At 39.6% G+C, this 25,423-nt stretch overlaps 1 protein-coding gene across 3 annotated transcripts in view; it reads right to left on the reverse strand.

The window, feature by feature from the left end:
- The window catches only part of ambra1a (autophagy/beclin-1 regulator 1a), a 92,818-nt gene extending 67,771 nt beyond the window's left edge, over window positions 1-25,047 (reverse strand). For all 3 annotated transcript variants that reach the window (XM_052153782.1, XM_052153772.1, XM_052153790.1), the window contains exons 1-11: window positions 24,841-25,047; window positions 23,656-23,890; window positions 22,481-22,539; window positions 22,213-22,396; window positions 21,854-22,026; window positions 21,662-21,728; window positions 20,101-21,560; window positions 13,726-13,812; window positions 10,699-10,881; window positions 7,475-7,549; window positions 7,249-7,349 (exon numbers count right to left, since the gene is read on the reverse strand). In XM_052153782.1, coding sequence (XP_052009742.1) covers window positions 7,249-7,349; window positions 7,475-7,549; window positions 10,699-10,881; window positions 13,726-13,812; window positions 20,101-21,560; window positions 21,662-21,728; window positions 21,854-22,026; window positions 22,213-22,396; window positions 22,481-22,539; window positions 23,656-23,787 — 2,521 coding nt within the window. In that variant the 5' untranslated portion in view covers window positions 23,788-23,890; window positions 24,841-25,047. The remainder of the gene's footprint in view (window positions 1-7,248; window positions 7,350-7,474; window positions 7,550-10,698; window positions 10,882-13,725; window positions 13,813-20,100; window positions 21,561-21,661; window positions 21,729-21,853; window positions 22,027-22,212; window positions 22,397-22,480; window positions 22,540-23,655; window positions 23,891-24,840) is intronic.
- Between the last annotated feature and the right edge of the window lie 376 nt (window positions 25,048-25,423).

Raw genomic sequence — 25,423 nt, forward strand, 5'->3', positions numbered from 1 at the left:
CTGGTGCGGTTCAATTGATATATGAACGCAGCATGGACCAAAGACATCTAAACGGACCAAAAACAGGAAGTCATTTGCCTAATACTGACCTCAAGCATACCTGGTTCTTCTCATCATAGAAGCTATGTTGCCCATTATAGTTCGGTCCAGGCGTCGGAATTTGTACAACGGAGGAATTCCTGGCGCTGTTGTGACTCCTTTCCACATTTTATTAGCTCTTAATTTGTTCTCAGCTGGTAAAAATACCACCATATATATATATATATATATATATATATATATATATATATATATATATATATATATATATATATATATATATATATATATATTTTTTTTTTTTTTTTTTTTTGGCAAGATCGAATATTTGACAAGTTCTGTCACAAAATAAACATCAGCTGTCCAATCAGGTTGTGACTTTTTCCTGTTGCCTTTGGTTTTGTATCGTTAGGTTCGAACCAGGACTAAAAGTATCTTTTTCTTTATTGGTCCAGACCAAGAGGACCAAGAGAACCGAACTACAAGAAATCTCTGTGTTATTATAAGATTAGCTAGAGAACAAAATAAAACATGTAGGTTATGTTCGGAATAGCATACTTTCATACAACTGTATTTTGAAATATACAGTGAATAATGTAAGAACATTTTCTGAAGTCAAGTGGTTTTTATTGTCGTTCAACAATATACAGTTAGTACAGTACACAGTGAAACGAGACAACGTTCCTCCAGGACCATGTTGCTACATAAAACAACACAGGAACACAGAACCACATGAGACTACACAGACTAAATAACATACCTATATAAAGCGCACATGCAAACGTGTGCAAAAAGTACGGGACAGTACAATAACAAAAAATTAACAGGACAATAGACACAGTGAGAGACAGTGTAGCGCCGACCAGTACACAGTAGTTTTTTAAATTGCCAAATATAAACATAACATACTATGAGATGGTGTTCTATGGACATAGCGGTTACTGAGGTAGCAGCCAGGTATAAAGTGACAATAATTAAAGTGCAACTCAGGACACGCTGTGTGTGTGTGTGTGTGTGTGTGTGTGTGTGTGTGTGTGTGTCAGTCCAGTCTCTGAGTATTGAGGAGTCTGATGGCTTGGGGGAAGAAGCTGTTACACAGTCTGGCCGTGAGGGCCCGAATGCTTCGGTACCTCTTGCCAGATGGCAGGAAGGTGAAGAGTTTGTGTGAGGTGTGTGGGGTCATCCACAATGCTGGTTGCTTTGCGGATGCAGTGTTTTTTGCAAATGTCTTTGATGGAGGGAAAAGAGACCTCCGAAGTTCTTCTCAGCTGTCCTCACTATCCTCTGCAGGGCTTTGCAGTCCGAAACGGTGCAAGTCCCAAACCAGGCAGTGATGCAGCTGCTAAGGATGCTCTCAATAGTTCCTCTATAGAATGTAGTGAGGATAGGTGGTGGGAGATGTGCTTTCCTCAGCCTTCGAAGAAAGTAGAGATGATGCTGGGCTTTCTTGGTAATAGAGCTGGTGTTGAGGGACCAGGTGAGGTTCTCCGGCAGGTGAACACCACGTCATTCTGTGCTTCATACCTAGCATAGAAGTCGTTCAGTGCATCTGGAAGGGAGGTATCTTTGTCACAGGCAACTGATGTAGTCCTGTAGTTGGTGATGGCCTGGATGCCCTGCCACATGCGCTGTGTGTCGCCGCTGTCCTGCAAGTAACTGTGGATTCTCTAGGCGTGTGCGCCCTTTGCCTCTCTGATGGCCCGGGACAGTTTGGCCCTTGCTGTTCTGAGGGCAACTTTGTCGCCTGCTCTGAAGGCGGAGTCTCGGGTCCTCAGCAGCGCGTGCACCTCCGCAGTCATCCACGGCTTCTGGTTGGAGCGTGTGGTGATGGTCTTGGAGAAGGTGACATCATCAATGCACTTGCTGATGTAGCTGGTCACTGATGCTGTGTATTCCTCCAAGTTGGTAGAGTCGCCATATGTTGCAGCCTCCCTGAACATGTGCCAGTCAATACACTCAAAACAGTCCTGAAGAGTAGAGATGGCTCCTGCTGGCCAGGATTTCACCTGCTTCTGAAGCGGTTTTGTGCGTCTGACGAGCGGGGGCGGGGCTCCGCCCGGTACGCGTCTGGGATGTTTGTGTAAACAAGATCAAGCATGTTCACCCCTCTCGTTGCAAAGTCCAAATACTGATGGAATTTAGGGAGCACTGTCTTGAGATTCGCATGGTTGAAATCTCTTGCGACAATAACCAGTCCGTCAGGGTGAGCGTTCTGCAGTTCGCTCATAGCCCTATACATTTCAGAGCGCTTCCTTAGCGTTAGCGCTGGGGGGAATGTAAACTCCAGTTTTAATGACAGTGGTGAATTCCTATCGTAAATAAAAAGGTCTTCATCTAACAGTCACAAGTTCCACCAGCAATGAGCAGTAACTAGAGACTAGCATAGAGTTATTTCACCATTCCGTGTTGATGTAAACACACAAGCCACCACCGCGAGTCTTACCGCACAGAGCTGCATTTCTGTCGGCACAAAACGAGGCGAGCCCGTCTAGCTGAATGGCGGTGTCCGGAACTCTGTCGCTGAGCCACGTCTCCGTGAAAACAAAGACGCAGCAGTCTCTAAGCTCACGCTGCGTAGCCTGCTGGAGTCGGATGTAGTCCAGTTTATTGTCCAGTGAGCAAACATTTGAGAGCAGTATAGACGGGAGAGCCAGCCAGCTAGGGTTTGTTTTTAGCCTAGCATGCACCCCGCCTTCTTGCCACACTTTCGCTTCCCCGCACACCGCTTACGACGTCCCCTACCCCGGGCACAGGCGACGCCGAGGACTGGAGGCCTGGTCTCCGCAGCAAGCAGAGTTTGCGTAGCAACTCCTGCAGATCATCATGCAGCTTGGTTGTTGCATGAATCTTATATTTTAACAGTGTCTGGCGATGGAAGACACGAATACTGGTTGCTCCGATGTCCATGTGCCGTAAAAGTCCGGCTAAGTGGCAAAAATAGCACCATTTTGGATCCGGAGTGGCCACTACGTGCTACGTGGTGGTACCATCTTGGACCAAAAAGCATTAGAATACCCAAATAACCTACAATATTTGACCTCTCGTCTTGACCTTGCATTTCCATGTTATTAATGAACCAGAATTGATAACCACAATTTTTATCATCTTCTTGACTCATTATTTGATCAGACTACAAAGACCAGTTTCACCTCTTTTTTATCAGAGTACGCATGGACAAAAATGCAAAATAACCACATTTATGTCCAAGATAACTGGACACCACTTCCTGAATACAATATACAGTGCATTCAGAAAGTATTCAGTCACCTTCATTTTTTTCACATTTTGTTATGTTGCAGCCGTATGCTAAATGCTTTATATAAAATTATTTTACATATCAATCTACACTCCATACCCCACAATGAAAAAGCAAAAAACAGATTTTAAAATAACTGCTGACTCACTCAACAGCACTCACTATCAGAATACTCTCACACATATAACGGGAAATCCATCGGATTTGTGACCCTGACCCCTAAGTTAGATGTTTTGTCAATGAAAGAATAAAGAGCAGCTGAGGGCCATAACTGATTCTGCACCTCTCAAAAATGGGTCACTACCTGGAGCTACCCAGAAAGACAGAGACATGAAACAAGAGAAAAAGGGAGAGGGAGAGAGAGACCTCACCTGAACTCCCCATAGCCTCAGCTGCGTTTTAAGGGCAGCACTGCTGGGTCTATTAAGGAAAGCTTACACGAGGGAATCTTTGTATGGTATGTGGTGTGTGCGCTAAACAAGCTCATTATAAGTGTCCCAGACAACTAAGGGCGATTACCAAGAAAAACATTTTTCTTCTTAAGAAAACCTCACTGTTCATAACAGTGCTTTCTAATACGGTCAAACTTTACTTCACACACCAAATCATAATCTACCAATTTGTCCAAGCAGCAGAATTGTGTCATATGCCTCATATATACAGCCTCTTCAGCATTGACCCAACAGAGCAGAAAAGAAAGAGAGAACGTCTGGTGAAAGGACCATTCCATTAAAAATAATCGGGTCTGTGCTACAGATTTTCATGCTCTGAAAAGTCCATATAAACTGGGTTTCACTCTGACATTGACAGCCTGAGGAATCCGATAGGCCTGCAGTGCTGGGTGGAGCACGACTGAATGGATCAGAGTTGGGCTGCATTAGAGAGGGTCACTGTTCTTCATCACTGCCCCTTCATTTATTAGTCACTCCATCCTAACGCCCTCTGGCTCTGACATTACCACAGTTCCGATCTGTAGATAAACAATACTAAATAAACACGCGCACACACACACACAGACATATATTTATGCACCCTTTCTAAGGAACAGCCCAGGCACCAGACATTAATTTTTGGTATCTAAAATAATTAAATCTCAGTTTGACTCTAAATGAAAAAGAGCTCTGAGCGAGAGAACAGACTATGTTCTCTGAACATATTTTAATCATGTGATGCTGTTGTAACATAGCCAATAGATGCACACATGACCATGCATCAATTGAATTTCATAATGTGCCATGTTGCTACAAACCTGCTAAAATGGGCTTGTGCCATAAAATTGTTAACTCCGGATCTTATTTTAACCTTAAGTAAAGGTAATCCTCTTGTTCAAATTTTCACACTGTTCAAACTTTCACTGATTTAGTAATTAAAGTTACACCCAGTTACTTTCGTCTTCATGTCACCTTGGACTCAAGGGGCGGTCACACTACACTTCGCACTCTAATCTCTCCCATTCAAACATGGCTGGTCATGTGATTCTAACATGGTAGCCCCCATGTGTGGACCCATGTAGAATAAAACAGCTTTTATAAGGTTACTGATATGAGTCTCTATTTGATCGTGATTTGATCGTGAGTGTTCGTGATTTCCTACACATATTGCAAAATTACAATACATGTCTTTAAATGTTTTTATGAAGAAAACATTTTGTGAACCTTTAGTCCTGGGTAGTCAGGTTTCAAGATTTCACAAGGAATTTTTGCTACATATTATTTACCCTCTCATGGCTTAGTGCTTTATTTGCATCTGGATGTTACTGTAGGCAGGCTTTTCAATTGTAACCCTGATGTTAGAGTCTGAACTTTTATAATACTTCAATGGAATAACATCCATTATACTGGGGAGAGAGAGAGAGGGTGAGAGAGAGTGATATGGATGTAAAAAGTTCTATCCTAGTAAGTGAGTGTATGTGTGTGCATACTGGCTGCTGTGGGGCTTATATAAGGTTGTCTGAGAGCAGTTAGTGAAAGAGAATGTCTGGGGGGGAGGGGGGGTTTGGTGGTAATTGCAGTCAGTTAGGATATTTGCCCTGAAGTTCACAATACCGGACTCCTCTCCCCTCTCATCTCAGAACAAGTGCCAATATTGTTTCTAGGCAACAATGCACTCCTACGCTGCATTCTTACAGCACTAAATGAGTGAACTTATCTTAAATTTGATTATTGGGTATTGTAATTCTCAATTCATAAACTAAAAATTCAATATGATTAGTTTCCCCTCAGTGCACTTGGCAATTACTCAAATCTAAAAGTTGTAATTAAACTTTAAATTGCTTTAATTCAACTTACCACAGAAAAATCTACCAGAAACCTGTAATAACTATTCCAGCATTGGAATGTGCATGTATTACACATCAGCTGCACTTTACACTACAGAAGAACAGAGAGGGGAGAGAGTGAGAGAGAGAGAGACTGAAAGAATGATGCTCCGTAAAGTGAAGCTGTGATGCTGTTTTCTGTGAGGTGGAGAGGGTTTGAAGAGGGGCATTTCTGAACCTCACCTCACACATTGCAATTAGTGTGGGCTGAAGATACCTCTCTGTGTGTGGGAGAGAGAGAGAGAGAGAGAGAGAGAGAGAGAGAGAGAGAGAGAGAGAGAGAGAGAGAGAGAGAGAGAGAGAGAGAGAGAGAGAGAGAGAGAGAGTGCTTGTGTGCAAAAGCTAGAAATTTGAATTGTGTTGAATTTGAGCAGAATATGTGGGGAGTGGGATCTGTATAACGATTGTACTGCCATAAACAAACCAGGTCTGGATATTTACATTCATTCAACCTCTGTTGATGACTGTTGGTGGAAAATATGTTTAGTGGCATATCAGATGCAGCTGGCAACTGGTTGAAATTATTATTTTTTTATTTTAAATAAACCTGTGTTTGGGGTAAGCATGTGATGGTATTCGGTAATACATGCAATATTGTTATCATAGACACTTTAACACTTAAAAACAAAACTGTAAATAATTATAGATAATCTTTAGTCAAATTGTTTAGATTTTAGACGTTTTTTTCATCAGTGAATCAGGATTCACAACACTCCATGTATATTTATAAATTACACAAAACCAATGTGGACAAGAATCAGTACAAGTCAGAAGTGTGGAAGTATATTGTGTCCCATAAAAATGCAGCGGGATTGTTAGTCGAAGATGGTTTCCCTTTGTGTAAAACATGTATAAACATTTTACAATATATTTTATTGTATATTATTATTTGTTGTGTTATTTAACGTTCAATTCGGGGTTTTTTTAAATGTTGAGGGTTCTTTTCAAAGTTCTTTGTTTTCTGTTACTGTAAAAGGTCAGTTTGGTATTGAAAATTAATTAAACTTGTTATTTAGAGAATAGTTAAAAATAAAAAAATCTTTCAACCCGTTTTTTTTTCTCAATGTAATTCAATATTGCAATAAAATCTTAGCGATTATCTTGATGTGAAAATTTTATAGCGTCATATGCCTAGTTAAAGGCATACAGGACCAGGAGCATTTTTTATTTTTGTAATATTTTCCTATATTTTGCTATACTTTTGGGCTCTCTGGAGTCCATCTGATTTGCAAGCTGCATCTCATATTACGTCCTATTCGACGAATATTCATCACCAGAAATGTGTCGACCTTGTTGATAACGTCAATTACTCGTTTCAGCCCTAATGCTAAATAACTTCTCTTGTGTTAGGCAGAGAAAAGAATCAGAAGTGATTAAAGCAACATGAGTATGAATAGATAATAACAGACTTTTTTGTTGAACTATCAAAGCTAATACGTCTGTAGCTAAACAGCTCTGCTGAGAGCCCTCCTAGCCAAAATAGCACAGCGAGTGGGCGAATTAGTGCTCGTCATCGACCTGACACAGGACATTACACAAACATTTTTGGGAAGTTTTATACCTAACAAAACCTTCAGAAAATGTATGACCCAACTTATATTAGATAACTTCGGAAAGCATTAGAGAGCAAATGTACCTGCAAGGACTCTATTGACGGATGAGTGTGTTGCCAGGCCTGGTTGCCCTCTCTCATGGAAGATTCCAGCATATGGCAAAAACTCAGGCAAGAGGAACCGCCTAAGAGAGAAAAAGTGAAACACTATGAGTGTAAAAGAGACCAGAGAATTCAAGGTTTGAGGTTGTATAACACATTAGAATGCATTTCTGTGATATAAAAAGACTTAAAAATGTAATCTTCTAACCTGGGGACAAAGCGACCGAGGGAGGGGGCAGACATACGTGCATTACGGGGAGCCCTGTGTCTGCTTCCATTGTCCCTATACACAAACACACACATTTGCAGCAGAAAAATCAGCAATAATAATCAATAGGTCAATGCTTAAATCTGCCACTTTACAAGTGCAAATGTCTCTCAAATCACTTCTCATATGAATTAGAACTTCAGAATGCTTGGAAGGTAAGAGTGGGAATGATTGATAAAGAACTAAAAGAAAAGAAGGGGAAATTTATGGTTGATATAAATATTAATATGAAGGCTAACTGAAAGACTGATGGGTTTCATAAGTGTGCTGATGAATATGGATCTGTGGTCCCAAGTTGCAGTGAATGCTGAACTCTTCAGCCAGCAGGTGGAATTATTCATCAGCTCAGAGGATGTAATCTAATCCGTGCCAAAACAAAGAAAGAGAAAGAGCAGGGCAAAGGGGATGCATGGTTTGGATTGGAGAAAAAAAACCTGATATTGAACCAGTGGAGGAGAGAATAATTTTTTGGTGCGTTAAGGGTCCCGTCAATGGAAGCTCTAAAACAGGAGTGTCCAAACTACGGCCCAAGGGCCATCTGCTGCTGCTGACTGCTCTGATGAGGCCCACATGAGATTTTTGAAATCGAAAAAAATTTGGCCCACTATGGGGAAAATTATGAAATTCATATCACATACAGCCACATACGGTTTCAAAACTCTGGAATTCCATGGATGAAGCATCACGCAAATAAAATTATGAGTTTGTTATAGGACTGGCATCAGGTTAGATCCTTTGCCCAAGTATTCGTTCTCGTTAAAATGTCCCCATACCACACATTGTACAACTGAGCAGAGCTATCGTTGTGCATCACGAGTTTATTGAGCATGCACAGAGATGTACGAGCCAACCACACTCTCCCAGAACGTCCTCTGTTGCGCTGGGAAGTTCATTTAATTGTTGTGAATAGGTTCGTTTTGATGTTCCAATTGAAACAAGAAAAATTATTCACTGGCTTCCCATTGCCACTCGAAAGTGAGGACGTAAGAGGCTAAAGCGCTCAATAAACTTGCATATCTGTGCCTGTGTCGCATATGCGTTTTAACCAAATAATAGGGAGCACAATCATTATGATCAAATTAAAACTTTATTTGTAACACATTACAACACATCAGAAATTATATTTGGTTTACTAATAAATAAGGAATGTCTCACTCAGAATTGCTCAGTGGCAGTCCTATATGTGCTGTGCAGTGACAATAAATGGACATAAAATTAAAAAAACAAAATCCAAGGGTAGTGAATGTAACAGAAGCTCTTACCCAGTATAGTTTTTTGTATAAAAATATTATAGGCCTAAGACAAAATAAATAAATGTGTAAAAACTAGGGCTGTCGATTTAACGCGTTAATTCAGTGCGATTCATTTTACAAAAAATAACACGTTAAAAAAATTAACACAATTAATCACAATGCCTCCGGACCGTAATAAGGAAGATTCCTGAGAAATGCAAGCTTGTAGTACCACCTGTTTACTCCAGAGAGCAGTAAGTGAAATTTCAGCTGTATGGGCAATGTGCAGTTTATACAGTGAAGAAAACACTTCAGTAGGCAGACCAACACAAACATGCGTTACGTTTTTGCGTTCAAAACACCTGAAGGAGCGCAAATGCGATCTAATATGATCTCAAGATGTGTTTAAAGATTGAGTATTAAACTATATTTAACTTGAAACAGTGACCTAAACATTTTATTTTTATGACGCAACACACCGAGACGTCTAACGTAGGTGTAAATTGACGGGCCCTTAAACAAGCCATCATAATAAATCTCCAACTGATTGATAAATTCACTTGTGAAATGTATTGCTGTGAACTGTATGCCAATGACTGACTTATGATCAATAATATGGTAGTAAACAATACATTGTATTCTAAAGTCACTTTTTGTATCGTCTTAGCAATGATTAACTCTGTATAATTATATATTGAATTATTGTTATATGAGGGGCTTTCTCAGCAAATATTTGTATTTGCGATTAATCACGATTAATTAATCGGGACACCATGTAATTAATTTGATTAAAAAAAATTATCGATTGACAGCCCTAGTAAAAACGTATCACTGGTCAATTCCAAGTGTTCTTGGTGAGGAAAATATTCTTTATTAAGAGAAAGCATAATTAAAATTTGAATAAAATTAAGCAATATTATTATTACAGCAATTCCAACTGCAGTGGCTAACACAGTCACCTCACAGCAAGATGGTCCTGGGTTTGAGCCCTGGCTCAACTGGGTCTTTCTGTATGCAGGTTAAGTGAACTGGAGACTCTAAATTGCCCCTTAGGTGTGAGTGAGCATCCCTCAACCAGGAAGGGAAGGGCATTTGGCATAAAACCTGTGTCAAGTCAAATATGCGGATCACGGATGGTCCGCTGTGGCGAAACCTAACGGGAGCAGACGAACGACAGCAATGTCACCCACAAAAACTTTTTTTTTCTGCATCTGGTCCCCAATAGAAAGTTCAGACACCGCTGCTCTAAACGCACCCCTGATCACAGACATCAGCCTGCTTTATAAAACAAATTGTTTTCATATTTAAAATGTGTTGGACTTCATCATGTCATCGGCTCTAATACATTTTTCAAAAGCCTGGCTCTACCAAGCAAAAAGATGAAAGCGAAGAGTCTGCAGATTTTTCCCCTTGGGCTGGACTGATTACTTTGTTTTTATTTGCAAAAAAGGTTGGGAAACACTGGTCTAGCACAAATATTGGAAAACAAATGGAAACACGTGTTTGATGTGAACGGCCCCCTAAATTCAACAAATATTCTATCAGAAAAAAGAACATAGTAGAGGAAAGATTATTTCCTAACTTATAGACAACAATGTTGCAGTTGTGCAGAAGACAATCAACATCTCATCTGATTCAGACAAAGAGAATTTCAATCCGAGGTCAATACAAAGAAAATGCTCATAAAACACTATAAGTGAAGGCGCTACAGGGAACTCTGGTAAAATTGCTGGCAAGCTCAATAGCAGTGTGGATGAAAAGGATGAAAATGAGATTCTGGCATTCAGAGCCTGGCTTGTATGTTTGTTGGGTTGCCTAGCAACAAAACAAGAAAATAAATCCATAGAGATTTTTAGGCATGGATGTGAGGAGGTAAAGATACAGGAACAATCACCTAGCAAAAGCCTTATGTGTCTGTGCTTGTTTACTTACTCAAACTCTTCAAAGTCAACATTGTTGTTCTCTACGCTGGGGGCGGGGCCAAGGGAGAGGTTGTCTGGATTAGAGGAGAAGGGTCGGGGTCTGCTGGGGTGACGGAGAGATCGCTGCCGAATGCTGTCACGCCGAGACAGATACTGGATCATACGCTGTGCATAAAATGCTGCAGGAGACAACCTACAAACACACACACACACACACACACACACACACACAACACAACACAGGGACAGACAACACTGGTGTTAGATTTGTACTGGATAACATACCAATCAAATCATCCAGCAAATAAACTAAAACACACAACAAGCACAATTTGTTGGAATATCTACATATTTTCATGAAGAAATAAGACTGGGTAAAATGACAAATCAGTGAGAAACCACTTTCTATCTACTTAAGGGGACAGTTCACCAAAAATTATGTATGACTTTCTTCATTCCATGGAACTCAATAGGATATGTCACCATTCACTTTCATTGTATGGAAAACAGAAGCAATGTAAGTGGATAGTGACTGAGACCCCATTTACACCTGGTATTAAGACACGTCTCGAGTCACATGTGGTCAGGCGAGACACATTGCTGTTTACACCTGGTCAATTACATGCATCTCGTGTGACCACTTGTGTTCAAATTTCAAGGGGAGGTTCTTTGATTTCATGATGGCACAAATCAAATCGCTATTTCATTGTGTTGCTGCATGATAATAAACTGTGAAAAGCCAAGAAAAGACAAGGAACGCACAAACAAAACAGGTGCACGGTTTCTCCCAGATGCAGTAGCAATTTAATCTTACCACAAATGCAACATTTAGAGCAAAATTATTTGTTGTTTTAGTAGACTGCCTGTGTTAGTTAAGCTTTAAATGTGTGTGATTCTCATCTTTGTCTCTGTATTTTGATATCAGACACACTGAAGCTGATCCGTGAAGTTCTAATGGTTTTGTGTGTCAAATATTCCGATCAGATGTTTTTTTTTTTCAAACAGTGACAAGATGAACCGCTGGCCATCATCACGGGAAAAATTAATTCCAAAGTTTATTAAGATATCATACAGGATAATTTCAGGGTGGCTGTGCCCCAGCTGAAGCTCAGTAGAGGTTGAGGTTATTGTTGCCAAAGGAGGATTGACCAGTTATTAAATCCAAGTGTTCACTTACTTTTTTTCACAGCACATTGTATGTTTAAAGGGATGTGTTTAATATAGACATGAAAGATTATAATTGTTTGCGTGTTATTAGCTTAAGCACCTTTTGTCTGTCTATACTTGTGACTTTGATGAAGATGAGATACAATTTTGACCAATTAATGCAGAAAAGGGTTCACATGTTTTCTTGCCACTGTAACTGGCAAAGTGTAAACTCTTGTTTTAGCGCAGTGGTTGATTGACAGATGAAGGGTTGTACTTCACTGCTGTCCAGTGTGTATTCATGACTGATTAGTGTTTACACCTCAAACGCGATGTGGTCACATGCATTTTTGACCACCTTTTTTTTTGTGATCTGATCACAAAACGTTTTGAACCCAGTTTACACCTGTATTTAACACTGACCACTTGTGATCGGACCACCCAAAAAGCATCTTAATACTAGGTGTAAACAGGGTCTCAGACTAATCTCCTTTTGTCCACGAAAGACAGAATATCATGCGGGTCTGAAGCATCATGAAGTTGAGTAAATTATGACAGAATTGTAATTTTTAGGTAAACGATCCCTTTAATGGTGAAACAACATCATGAGCTTTGTCAATAAAATCTCCATTTATGATAATTATATTGAGCTACAGAAATATTAGTTAGCTTTTTGGTAGAAAGGATGGCAGAATGAAAGCCTTAAAAGCCTTAATCCCTGTGCAGTTAAGCCAGGAAGACCATCTGCAGCGTCTTTCTGACTTGGGCCAGTCAGAATGAACTGTAAAAATAAGACAAGTAGAGCTAAAATCCAAATATACCCCAGAGTAAGACAACAGTGACTGGATACACATCCTCCCAAGCCACAAAGAGAATTACTGTGTTTATTAAGCAAACAAACTCCTAAATAATACATCTCTTTCTCACACACATTTGCAGGAACAGAGTCTTTGCAGAACTTTTTAGAGCTCCTACAGGATCTGTGAAACAGCAGCAGTCTGTCTCAAAGACCCTAAACACACAAACACACACAGGACCTGTTTACTCACGCATTGCCACATCAGAATACTGTTTATCAGCATGTGTTTGAGGATATGTGTAATCAGTTCAATGGAAAGGAGGCGGCGAGAACCGGCTTGATAATATAAATAATAGTTTAATATAAAACTGAAGCAAAAGACAAACACACACACGACGGACATGTCCGTAAACTATCTCTCTCTCGTCGCACCACTGTCTACCATCGGCCTTTATCCCTCTCGGAGGCTTAATTAGCCTGATAAGGGACCGGGTGTGTATAATCACAACCCGGCCCCGCCACAATATGTTTTTACATTTAGTTTTTTAGAGAGAGAGAGAGAGAGAGAGATCCATGAAACATCAATATGAAATAGCTGCAATTACTCCCAGGTCTGAATGTGTTGGAGGTACATTCTGCTTTAGAGGAAATGAGTCTGATCTGGTAATTCACAGGTTGGGGGTCTGTGAGAGCCTGTGTGATTGCATTTACCTGACAGTTTGGTGTCCATGCTAACAATCTATCTTGATCCCGTAAACACAGCTGATTCCCCAGAGCTCAACAGTGACTCACTAGCCATGTACACACTTTATTATGAGTCTCGCCCACAAAGTTAGAAGATGCTGACAAACTGTGTGTGTATGTGTGTTCTAATTAAGGGGACACTGGTGTGCAGGCATGTCTGAAATGTCACACTGCTGTCCGGCAGCATTATAAACATACTTCCTCATTACCCAGAGCTCACCAGCCAAACAGCTGCAAGAAACCGCATGACCAAAAATGCAGTGGTGCATCACACACTTACCAGCCATCATACACAAACAAAAACGATGTCAAGCCAAACGTCACTCATTAAAGACAGGGATGAATCACCTGGCTGGGTCAGGATAGATGGGGTGGTCCCTTGATCCAGAGATGTCATATCGGGAAAGAGACATCAGGGACGACTCCATCAGCCTCCTACAAAAATAGACAGGACAGAAATACATTTTTGGTACTCATACTGCATGTACATGTATATATACTCACTTTGTGAATTGGCCATCACACAAATGGAAGGATCAGTTTCACAAAGGAAACTATTTTTGTCACTCTGTATATAGCTATAGTAACACTCCCCACCAACCTCCATCGCAATCATTAAAATATCTCATTAATTTGTGCAAGGGCATTAGTATGCTCATTACCGACTGCTATGCAAAGGCTAAATGAATATAATGCGCAAGTAATGATTTGCCATTTGCCAGGCTTGGCTAGGAATCAGTTAATAACCTGTTAAATTGGAGCATTTGTTAAGTTCGTGTTTGTACTACGCTTGACAAAACAGAGTTTGCTGAAGGCCATTAAGGGAGGAGACAGAGTCCGGAGGACAAAAACATGCTGCTTTGGACCAACATGGTACAAAGTGAGATGGACAGACCTGTAGCGAAAAGGGCATTTTTATTCAGCACAACTCAGTGTGATGTGTGTATATGTGCATGTTTGTGGTGTGGGTGTTCTCAGCCCTTCATTAGAAAACCATCTTCTGCCCTTTGACTCACAGTAAAATGCATAACGTATCGATTCTCACTCAAATTCTCATGCTTTTTCAGGCAGTTTGGTTTGTTTGCTCCCATTGACTCTTAAAGTTCAAGATCTGCATTTTAAAAGAGATGAAGCAAACACAGCTCTTTAAAGCTGTATTATTCTGTATTAATTATACAATACTCTACTACTATTGCTCAATAAATAAGTCTTTCAGAAATGTTCTGCTCTGTTACTTCTGAGAATATCTGTATCTCAAGTTGGCTTCATGTGATCCTCATAATACAGTTAAGACTATTTTATGTTCAAGTTTAAATAAGTCTTTCCTTACTCTACAATAAAATGTAAACAACAATTGTTATTCTCTATATTGCAGTATTGAGGTTGCTCTCAACATTTAAACAATGCTGTTATTTTTTATGCTATTTAATTAAGGAACATGTTATTTTACTAAACAACAGTTATGATTACTAACTCTCTAGTCTAGACTATAGTAAGAAGGCAGATTTAACGTATACTGAGACTTTGTGTCACTGTATCACTGAACTGGAGCGAGACTCTTGCGAGATTGTCAAATGACAAAGACACAAGTGTGGCACTTGCATTACACAGCAATGGCATTAAAGCACCGCCATGCACATGCTAATCAGACACATGAAAGAGGAGGGATTGTGAGTTAATGTGCAAGCACATAATCAGAATAAAAGCCCATAGGCCATTTGGTGTTTGAGATATCTTTGCAAAGTTGCCTTGAAATATGCTCACTGTGATAAGCTACTGCCCCCCGATGGACTGTTGCTAGAATTGCAGAAACACTTGCAGAGGAGCACTATCTGCAAATATTAAAATTAAGGGGAGAAATTGGAAAGCCCAATATGGCAGATGTAGAAAAGGAAGTCGCACCTTACAGGTAACAGAGTCAATCACCTCTTACATACAGCCTGTCAGTTAACTCAAGAATGTGCATGCACATTAGCTGAATCAGTCTAAAAAAATAGTTTTTTAGCAAGATCAGAAATAAAGAATCTAAATTTATGATTTCGTTATTGCCAGATTTAACAGCTGATTTGAAATATGTTCTTTGATCATAATCTTGATCAACCATTTTGGAGATTTTCGGTACATACAAAGTGAGTGAGTGTCAACCACATTCTACAACCTAATTCACACCTAAAAAAAATGTAAGTAGTGAATTGTATGTATATTAAATCTGAAAATTGTGTACAGAACTTAGTTAAACTAGTAATTAATGCAGTGATGTCACTCATTGAACACTGACAGGTTGTCTGAGGTACAGTAATAGAAAAATCAGGATCGGGAATAGGTCGGGAACCTTTTTTCACTAAAGAGCCAATATATACAACAGAACGCTTAGAATTGTATTATTTTACGATTTAATCATATTCGTTTTGGTTTCTTAAATAGAAAAAAATATATTACTGAACCTGCAGAGTTGCGTTCACAATGCTTAAGAGCAAACTGCTCCATAGACAAAGCAAACTAAACTCACAGCACCTCATGAGATGATTGGAGATTAGGGTTTCACGGTATACCACGGTTTGAAAATGGACGGTTATCATACCATGTGCATTTGCTTATCTACGGTATTGATAAAAAAAATGCAACTGGATGGAGAATCTCACATGCACGTGCACATCTCCTTTCCTTCTCGACTGTCTGTCAGACTCGTCAGCTTGCGTCACACACACAAACATGCAGCAGAGAAAATGTCTGAGAGAAGCAAGGGGAGATGGTCTGACATGAGTGTGTGTGTGTGTGTGTGTATGTGTGTGTGAGTTAAAGCAGTTCTTCTCAACTGGTCTATTTGGACTGGGTCGTGGACAGCAGGGAAAGAACAATGCCATGGTTCTCCCATTGAAGGTATTTTGGCTGCCGCCCAAGTGATCGACTATTTAGGACTGCCGAGGAAGATTTAATGATAATCATCTCCACTTTCGCACGAGTGTAACGATCTTGCGCTAATGATCTAATCTTCTCTCTGGCATGCGCGTTCAACAACTAGGCTTCCCTCGATATTGCGGAGCACAGACATCAAAACTGATGTGACCAATTTCAATTCTAGTGAGACTTTTCTAGTTTAAAGTGTTATGGAGATTTTCAATTCGAGCCTCTCAAACAGTAGCAGCCCTGACATGCCAAACAGCACTGAGGAGGAAAAGAGCAACACTATGCTATGTGCCAAAATAAATAAATTAATTAAACACCTTTAAAAATTTGTTTCAGGATTTTACATGAGTAAAAGTAACTGTTATATTTTGACAAAATGTTATAGTTTTATTTGAAATAATCTAAGGGTAGAATCTATAAGACATCATTTTATATCAACAGTGGCAGTTTTAGTTAAAGTTTCAAGATGTGTTTCAGCTAGTATTTATTTTTCATAAATACATTAATTTATTATTACTATTATTTAAGACTAGCACACTTACCTAACCATGGTAATGAGGAGCCTTTCCTTCGGTGTAATATGTGTATAAATATGTAATATTAGGTAACAAACAGGATAATAATAATGGGCTCATATAAGTAAATATGCTCTTCAATTTTGAAAAGGGCGAGAGACAACTTCCTGTAGATTTTGATATCAACAACAAAAATAATGTCACTTGCTGCATGTACTTGTACTGGAAAACCATGAACAAAACTATACAACATAAAAGGAAATGTGACCCAGGATACATTAAATACAGGTTATGTTTGATCTATGGCAGGTCGACACTTGATTTCCAAAGTGAAATCTGTCCTGAAGCAAAACCAGTTGAGAAGCACTGAGTTAAAGGTACAGACAGGAGCAGTCTGGCGGTGCTGTCACGCACCTACAGTATATGTTAACTGTTAATAATCATAGGACATTACTTTAAAAGCTCACACAGCTGATGTTATTTTTCATTTAGTAGTTCATTTAACATGTAAACTAACATGTTATAGTTACATGCTATTTTTATCATGTTTATAATTCGGTTTATTATTACTTTTTTTTACACTTCAATAAAATAAATGGTTTCAAGTTTCAATTATAATAAAGTGTTTGCTCAAAAATAAATAAATAAATAAAATAACCCTTCTGTTTTCACTGATAATACTAATTGTGTAATACCGTATACCGTGATATCGTTAAACCATGATATTTCTGAGACGGTTATCATAACATGAAAATCTCATACCGTTGCAACCCTATTGGAGATCATTTGCTGCATTCTCATAGACAACATTATTCTTGAAAAAAGTTTTCAGATGAATGAAAAGGAGTTATAACTCTTAACATGCATTTGTTCCACGAGACAGGGTCACGCTGTACGCCTCCAATCAAACAGCAAATCAGACACGAGCAATGATGGCTTTACTTTTGTCTGTTTTTATAAAATAAAATATAATAACATTTCTTCAAACGCATGTCTTGAGTCTAACATCATGTGTCACTCTGAGTCCTCTTACAGGTCTGAGCAAAATTACCAGTGCATGAAATACTGCATTTGGTTCTTCAAAATCCAGTATAATCAAATGTTTCTTCAAACGCATGTCTTGATGTCAATTCTTTTTGTCATATCTCACTCAGAGACATCTTACAAGTCACCCTTCACAGTGGCTGGTCCATCAGCAAAATGTCCCGCCACTGCGCATAAAAATGCAAACCTAGTTCACCAGGTGTAGGCTGTATGATAAATTCAGGAGAAAGGAAATCATGCGTCACTGATTCAAGCTTTGCAATTGCGCCCACACTTTCTACAGGAAAATTATCTCTAGAAAGTATAAATGACCATGTGACCATGCGAATGGTGAGACACCTGGTGAGCAACTTGATTTTTAACAAAGAGCTACTTGTGGCTCGTGAGCCACAGATTCCCGACTCCTGGTCCAGAGCAAGCTAAAGTCTACATTACATCTAGTGTAGTCCACTGTCTCTTATATTTCTTTAATCAAAAACAGCTAACACCAAATGGGTTAAACAGTTGGCATCCATGTTTGTTCACAGCCATATTGTTCACAGTTCCATTGCTATGGATATCAATATGCAAACCACTGCAACTTTGTGGGCATTTACTTTAGCAGCTATACTGCAGAACAAAAAATGTTTAGAGAATTTTGAATATAATATTTAAAATATCGAAAAATCCTTAACAAGATACATTTACCTGAGAAGCAACATATAAGATATTTAGACTTGCTTTATGTTCAATATGAGTATATTTTTTCTTTACTGCACAGGCAGAAGTATGAAAAAGTAAAAGTCTCTGAATCGTTAGATTATAATAATAATAGTCGATTATAAAAATTAGTTGCAGCCCTAGCGCATAGCCATAAAATATCTATTGAGATTTTTAATCTAGGAAGCAAGATGCATAAAGACAAATTGTTTGGCACCTCATTCAACTTAATGTTTCTTATTCTGTGCTTTGGGGAATTTTCAGTTTTATAATGCAGATAAGAAACTCATTAATAATTTGCCGTTCAGGTCCAGATCTAGATGACACGCTCTCCTACGAGGCTAATGGAGTGCACACAGAGAGGGCGAAGGGTCAGATCAAGCTGACTTTCAAGTCAGACATTCCCTCCAGGAAAAAACAACAGTGACTCACATAATTCAACTAATTGTCTGATTACACCACATCTCAAAGATGTCAAAGTTGTCACAAGTAATTATAGCACATAGCTTTCTTGCATAACAGACAAACAATCGCTTATGATGCTGAATATTACTCAAATTATCTGGTTCAAGAACCAGGCTCTCATCCTCCTGCTTCCTAAACTACCATGTGAAAGCACAACATGATTGACAGACAGAAAGCACCTCTGACTGGCCAAACAACGAATCTGACCAAGACCCGCAGTGACATGTTTGTTTGAGTTACACCACATATTACACATGTGATATTTCAGGCCACCTAATTCAGTGTTATCTCTCTGGTAATAGGAAAATGATCTGAGTGCCAATCTACTAAAGAAAAATGCTGACCTAACCTGTAGTCTAATTACAGAACAGAAGTTTCTAATGAACAATATTTCATGCAAAAAAACAAGGATCATTAGGATTTAGAGGATAGAAAACTTTCTCAAACTCAAGCACTGATTGGAAATCAGTTTTGTTACTTATAAACAATCTGAATATGAAATCTTGCCAAAAATCACAAATTGCCTCAGTGGCTTCTGCTGTGTAATGACCCATTTACTTTCATTGTATGTGCCTTAATGCACACAATTCTTTTTTCTTCAGAAAATGAGGGATGAGTCAAAATTATTTTCAATGAATTGGAATTGTCAACAGAATTTAACTTGTATTAAACTTGTGCTTACTCCATGTAAGAGTAAATATCTATGAATCATTCTCAAACGTTTGAAGAAAATATATTTTTTCAGATTTGCAAACTACTCTATAGACTTCACGCCACACTACTGTCCCACAATTAATATACAAACCTAAACTCTTTTGTTTTCATCTTTACTCATTATTTGGGGTTCAGACATCTCTGTTGTGTGAGTGTTTTTGGAAGTAGCACTTGACCCCCTTCCGTTTTCCTATTCCTGCCCACAATATCTGCCAACATATTTTCCCACCCATTTTGAGTCATTTTGCAGTTTGAGGTGTTACAATTAGGGGATGAACTAAGGGACATTTGGACCGACATAAGGGTGAGAAAATGATGACAGAATTTTCATTTTTGTGTGATCTATAACTTTAGCACTAGGACAAGACCACTGTCTCACCTGCGTAGGTAATCATCTTCTTGTGTGTCTTCAGGCATTTCCTGGTTTAAGGCATCTTGTGATACATTAGTTGAGTGAGAGGTGGCAGACTGCCTGTAAACACGCTCCAACTGTCCAGTTTCATTGTTGAAGACCAGCCCAACCGCATGCTCCTGATGCGGACCAGTAGCAATGCTGCGGGAAAAGGGTATGCCAGGTTCTGGGACACCTGTGCTGGACTCCATGTGTCTGCGTTCAGGGAGGTGGAGATCAGACTGAGAGGTTAAGGCCAAGCTGTGTATGGCAGGACTAGTAGGTTGCCAAGCTGTGCTTCCCTCACCAGATGCCGGCTGACCTGTTCTCTCCCAACGCCGAGTACCCTGATTGTAGGTGAAGAGGTTGTGGCAGACTCTACAGCGGTTCAAGTGACTGTAAGAGGGGTTTTCTCCACTGTTAGATGGCTGGAAATGAGATGGGCCTGGCTGCTCTGGATCCATGTTGTTATTCAGCATTTCCTGAGCCTGCTGGTCTTGACTACTGCTCTCCCTATTAACGCCCTCTAGAGGCTGTGCAAGGTCTTGCATGTGCTCATACTCCACAAAATAGCGGTTAAGATTACATTGCAGATCATTGCGAATGGAAGCAGGGCTGCTGTGCCTCTCTTCCCCCAGCGGGCGGTGCCTGCTGGAACTAGCCCCTAATGAGCTGCTGCTGTTATGAACCCCTGTCCCTGGTGGAGGACAGCCACATCCATGACCAGCAGAGGTGTAAACAGGTGATTGATTGGAAGTCCTGTGTTGTCGCAGAGTAGGGGGCAGACCAACGGAGGAAGCACTGGTTCTGGGAGGAGGCATACTACGACCTCGTCCATCAAGCACACTGCCCGTCCAATCTGCCCCAGGGAGACGCCCTCCACCTTGCCTGCTTAGCGGATGCTGGCGGAAAGGTGGGTTGGGTACCATTCCAGCCACGCCCCTCCTCCCAGAGCTAGAAGATGTGTTCCGTAAATTGTTCCCGCCTCCATATACGCAGCTGAATGCTGAGGACCGATTAGCAGGACGAGACTCAGTTGGCAACCGTGGTTCTGTGCGTGCAGAAGTAAAGGTAGATGCATGTGATTGTCCCTCAAGGGAGGCCGAGTCTGAAGGGTCATCATCAGGTGGCGATGGAGCCAGTGTTGCTGAGCAACGGCTGCAGAAACACACCATTCCAAGTGGCTGAACACAGCCATGGTATGGCAGCTGGGAACGATCCCTCAAACCAGGGTAAGGTCCAGAAGAGAGGCCTGACGAATCAGAGGCCTCTTCAGTTGCAGCAGGGAGAGTGCCTCTGGCCTGAGAAGCTGAGTTACGTGAAGTGAGGATATGTAAGAAATTGTGCAAGATGGGTGTGCGCCTTAAAGGCTGGGACTGCAAGAAGGAACGATGACGATAATGTGGCATCTCCACACTATCCATTGGAATTTCAGGATCATCATCATTCTGCTTTGCACAAACACATATACAAGACACTTTTATGAAGAATAGAATAATCTGAGCATCACCTTCTTTACTTTTTAAAACACAGCACTGCCTAGACTCACCTGCTGATTTGAAGGGTTTACAATGGCAGTCAGAAGGTAGTGACCCAATGGGTCAAATCTCACCAACCTGCAAAAAACAGCAATAACAAGCCACTGCATAGATGAGTCATATGCACTGTTGGAAAGGAGTATAATAAATGTCACTGAACTCCGTGAGCCACAGTAACGAAGATTTTCCAGCACATATCACACCTGACTCGCTCAGTCTCGCTAGCGGTCTTCACCACAGCGAAGGGCTCTCTCCGACTCCAGTCCCATAGGTGCAGTTCGTTGTTGGTGGCAATGAGCAGCAGCTGAGCCGTAGGATGGAAAGCAAGAGATGCGATCGCAGAGTTACTCTCTGTGAACCAGCTCTCACTGCCACCCTGAAACAAAACCACAAAACACTTTTAGTTTTGAGAAAAATTAACAAAGTATTACAATACCACAGAAAAACATTTTACAAATACAATAAATACATATTTATATCTACATTTGTGGAAAGTACATTGAAAAACAAGGTGTACAAGGTGATAAAGCAATTATTCAATATGATAAAGCTCAACACTTACATGCAGGTCCCAGATTCGGACCTCTCCATCCAGGCATCCTGAGGCAATGAGACCAGGAATGCTAGGATGAAAGGTCAGGCACCAGGGCGTACGGTGGTGGCCCACCAGAGAGTGAACGCACCTCCCTGTCTTAACCTCTGTGATGTATATGTTGTGGTTCACATGGGTGGAAGCCATCAAAGATCTATGAAGAGACAAATACACATACATTTGCTTGGCACTTATAGGTCCAGGCAGGCATCTAATGTCTAATGTAGAGTACTCTCACCTGTCAGGACTGAAGGCCAAAAGAAAAGTTGAGCGAGGACTGTCTGGTAACTCCACTTTCTGTGACAGAAAAAGAAAGGAGCATTTTCAACTAAAAGCAGAGGGATTTCACCCTTAAATGGATCGTTCAACCAAAAATGACAATTCTCACATCTTTTACTAACTCGCATGTCATCCCAGATGTGTATGACTTTCTTTCTTCTGATGAACACAAACAAAGATTTTTAGAAGAATATTTCAGCTCTTTGGGTCCATACAATGCAAGTGAATGTTATCAGAAATTTGAAGCTCCAGAAATCCATAAAGGCAGAATAAAAATAATCCATATGACTCCAATGGTTAAATCCATGTCTTCAGAAGAGATATGATAAATGTGGGTGAGAAACAGATCAATATAAATTTGTTTCAGATAAAAATTTATTTTCTTAACCATAAATCACCACTTTCACTTTTTCCACAAATCTCCACTTTCACTTTCAAAGTGAAAGCAAAAGTGGAGATTTATGGTTTAAAAAAGGAACTTAAAAACACCACTGTATGAGCCAAAAGAGCTGAGATATTCTTTAAAAAGTCTTTGTGTTCTGTAGAAGAAAGAAAGTCATAAACATCTTGGATGGCATGACTTTTTTGGGTGAACTAACATCATTTCACATCCATATCATAAGACTAGTGCCAAGCAGTCGGTGTCTTATCAGGTCAGTTTGATTTCAGTTTTTTTCAAAATAAAAGTGTGCTGACTAAAGTACTATCTGAAATTTTGGGCATTCACAACTATGAATATTTGCAGTTCAACATAGTGCATTAAAGTCTATTGGTTTTTCCAGTTATCTAATTTGTCTGGGAATTAGTGGAGCCTTATATCAGTGTATTTCTGCCTCTTTGGAATGTACATGGATTGTGGTAACAGTTGCTGAAAGTATGCATATTTTCAGTGGAAAGGCAGAATTTGCCTTTTTGAAACTACAACCCATGTGTGCCTGTTGATCTGATAATCTATCTTTAGAAAAGTGGACACTGTAATGAAAAGCCAAACTCAGTTGTCTTAAATGTTAAAACTGAGCTCAGCTAATTTGAGATAAGTAGGCAGCTAATTGCTTCTGACACATTGTAATGAGGTAATATTGCCTTGAATTTAAGATTGACAGATGAAACTTCTGAGATGCATGTGGCAGTTACCTGACTCTGCCATGTCATGCGCTGTGTCTTTTCCTCCACAAACTGCTGTAGGATCCTGTGGGAGCCGAGGCATTGTGCTCCTCGCTCTCGACTAGACATGATACACACAGCATTCTTCTGTCCCGCCTTCATCACCACACACTTCCTCACTCTGTCTCTCTCACACCAGACCAAGAGCTGTCCACCAGCTCACACAGACGGTCCAGTACACAACTGCTAGTGCCAGGACATCATTCTGGGGGAAGAGAAAAAGAGATTATGAAAACATATTAGCATGAAGCTAAAACCCAACTGCTTCATAAAACCCTGTTCATCAAGCTTGATGAAAAATATTCACATGATTTCTTGGGAGGAAGAACTTATTTGAACACCTGCCAGCCTCTGTACAATCATATCAGTGTTGAAGGAGATTACAAGCGAATCAGCACTACAGGGGCCAAATAATAGTGTACGGTGGCCTGATTACAGGGATGATAATCAGGCAAATAATGAGAAGGATATTGAGTAGTGTGGAAACTTTTTCCCAGAGAATAACTTTTTTTTTCCATCACCTGACAAAAAAGCCAGTCATCACCTGTATAATAATTTCAAATGTTTTAATGAATGACTATCATTTTAATTTCTTAAACAGGAAAATTCATAAATGTGATTATCTACAATAAACTGTATGGTAGGGGAAAAGACTGTATGACAACTAATTAGACAATATATGAAAGGAAGGGCACAAAAGATAAGAAGAAACCACGAAAATAAATTAGTAAACAGTAAGGAGATATCATTAAAAAAAACTGCCAGGCCAAGTGGTCAACTTTCAATTTAATGTAATTGTTTCTTTATTATAAAGGTAAAACAAGATATTGCATGGGGCAACTGATTCTAGACAATATTAATACAAATATGAATACATGTTATCTTTTTCTCTAATGATTTTAAAATTAAAAAAAACATGTAAACAGCGTGTCGTTTATTATAACAACTTTATGGCCATAATGAGGAAATTAAAAATAAAGAGAATGCTACTACGGTAAGCTATATGTATTATTCGACAGCTTTCCAATTTAAGCAGTCTCCTGTTAACGGGTGACTATAGGTGCTGCAATGTATGAATTTACTGTTAAAAGCTCTAATGGTTTACCGTTTAAAATATATTTAACAAAACCACTATGTGCCTCTGCTTTGGCCTACCTTTTTTTCATATATATTTGTGTCCGATTTACTCCTTGGAATCGTAGATATCAAGTCAAACAAACAGGATGGGCACTTAAAAAGCAGTGACGTTCCTTGTATCTTCGGTCATCATTTCATTTGAGTGTTTGTATAAAGAGAATGGGAAATATTCTTGTTTATTCCTGGAAAAAGTCGGGTGCACTTCGGATGTGTTGCTGTGCTCAATCCCTCCTGTCAAAACTCATGTAGACAAAGGTAGCAGATTGCGGATTATTTATAATCAATTACTGAAAACATCGATCAAGAACCTCGTCTGTCGTCTCTAATCTAATCGTCTTTATCGAAGCTCGTATAGTTCATTTTTATGGTATTTAATGGCATTCATGCGAAATATTCTGGTAACAAATCATATAAATATATCATTAAATGACATTCTGTAAAACAGCTTTTGTGTGTCACATCACAGAAACTCGTGGATGTTGTTATTTCCATGTCCTAATTAATTGTTGTGGAATCAGGCTAAAGTTAAGAGAGTTTGCACTTTTTTCGAATAAGTTTAAACAATATGGCACCAATTCGTATGGTATTGAGAGAGAAAAAT

This window comes from Xyrauchen texanus, chromosome 2, assembly GCF_025860055.1.
Source record: "Xyrauchen texanus isolate HMW12.3.18 chromosome 2, RBS_HiC_50CHRs, whole genome shotgun sequence".
NCBI lineage: Eukaryota > Metazoa > Chordata > Actinopteri > Cypriniformes > Catostomidae > Xyrauchen > Xyrauchen texanus.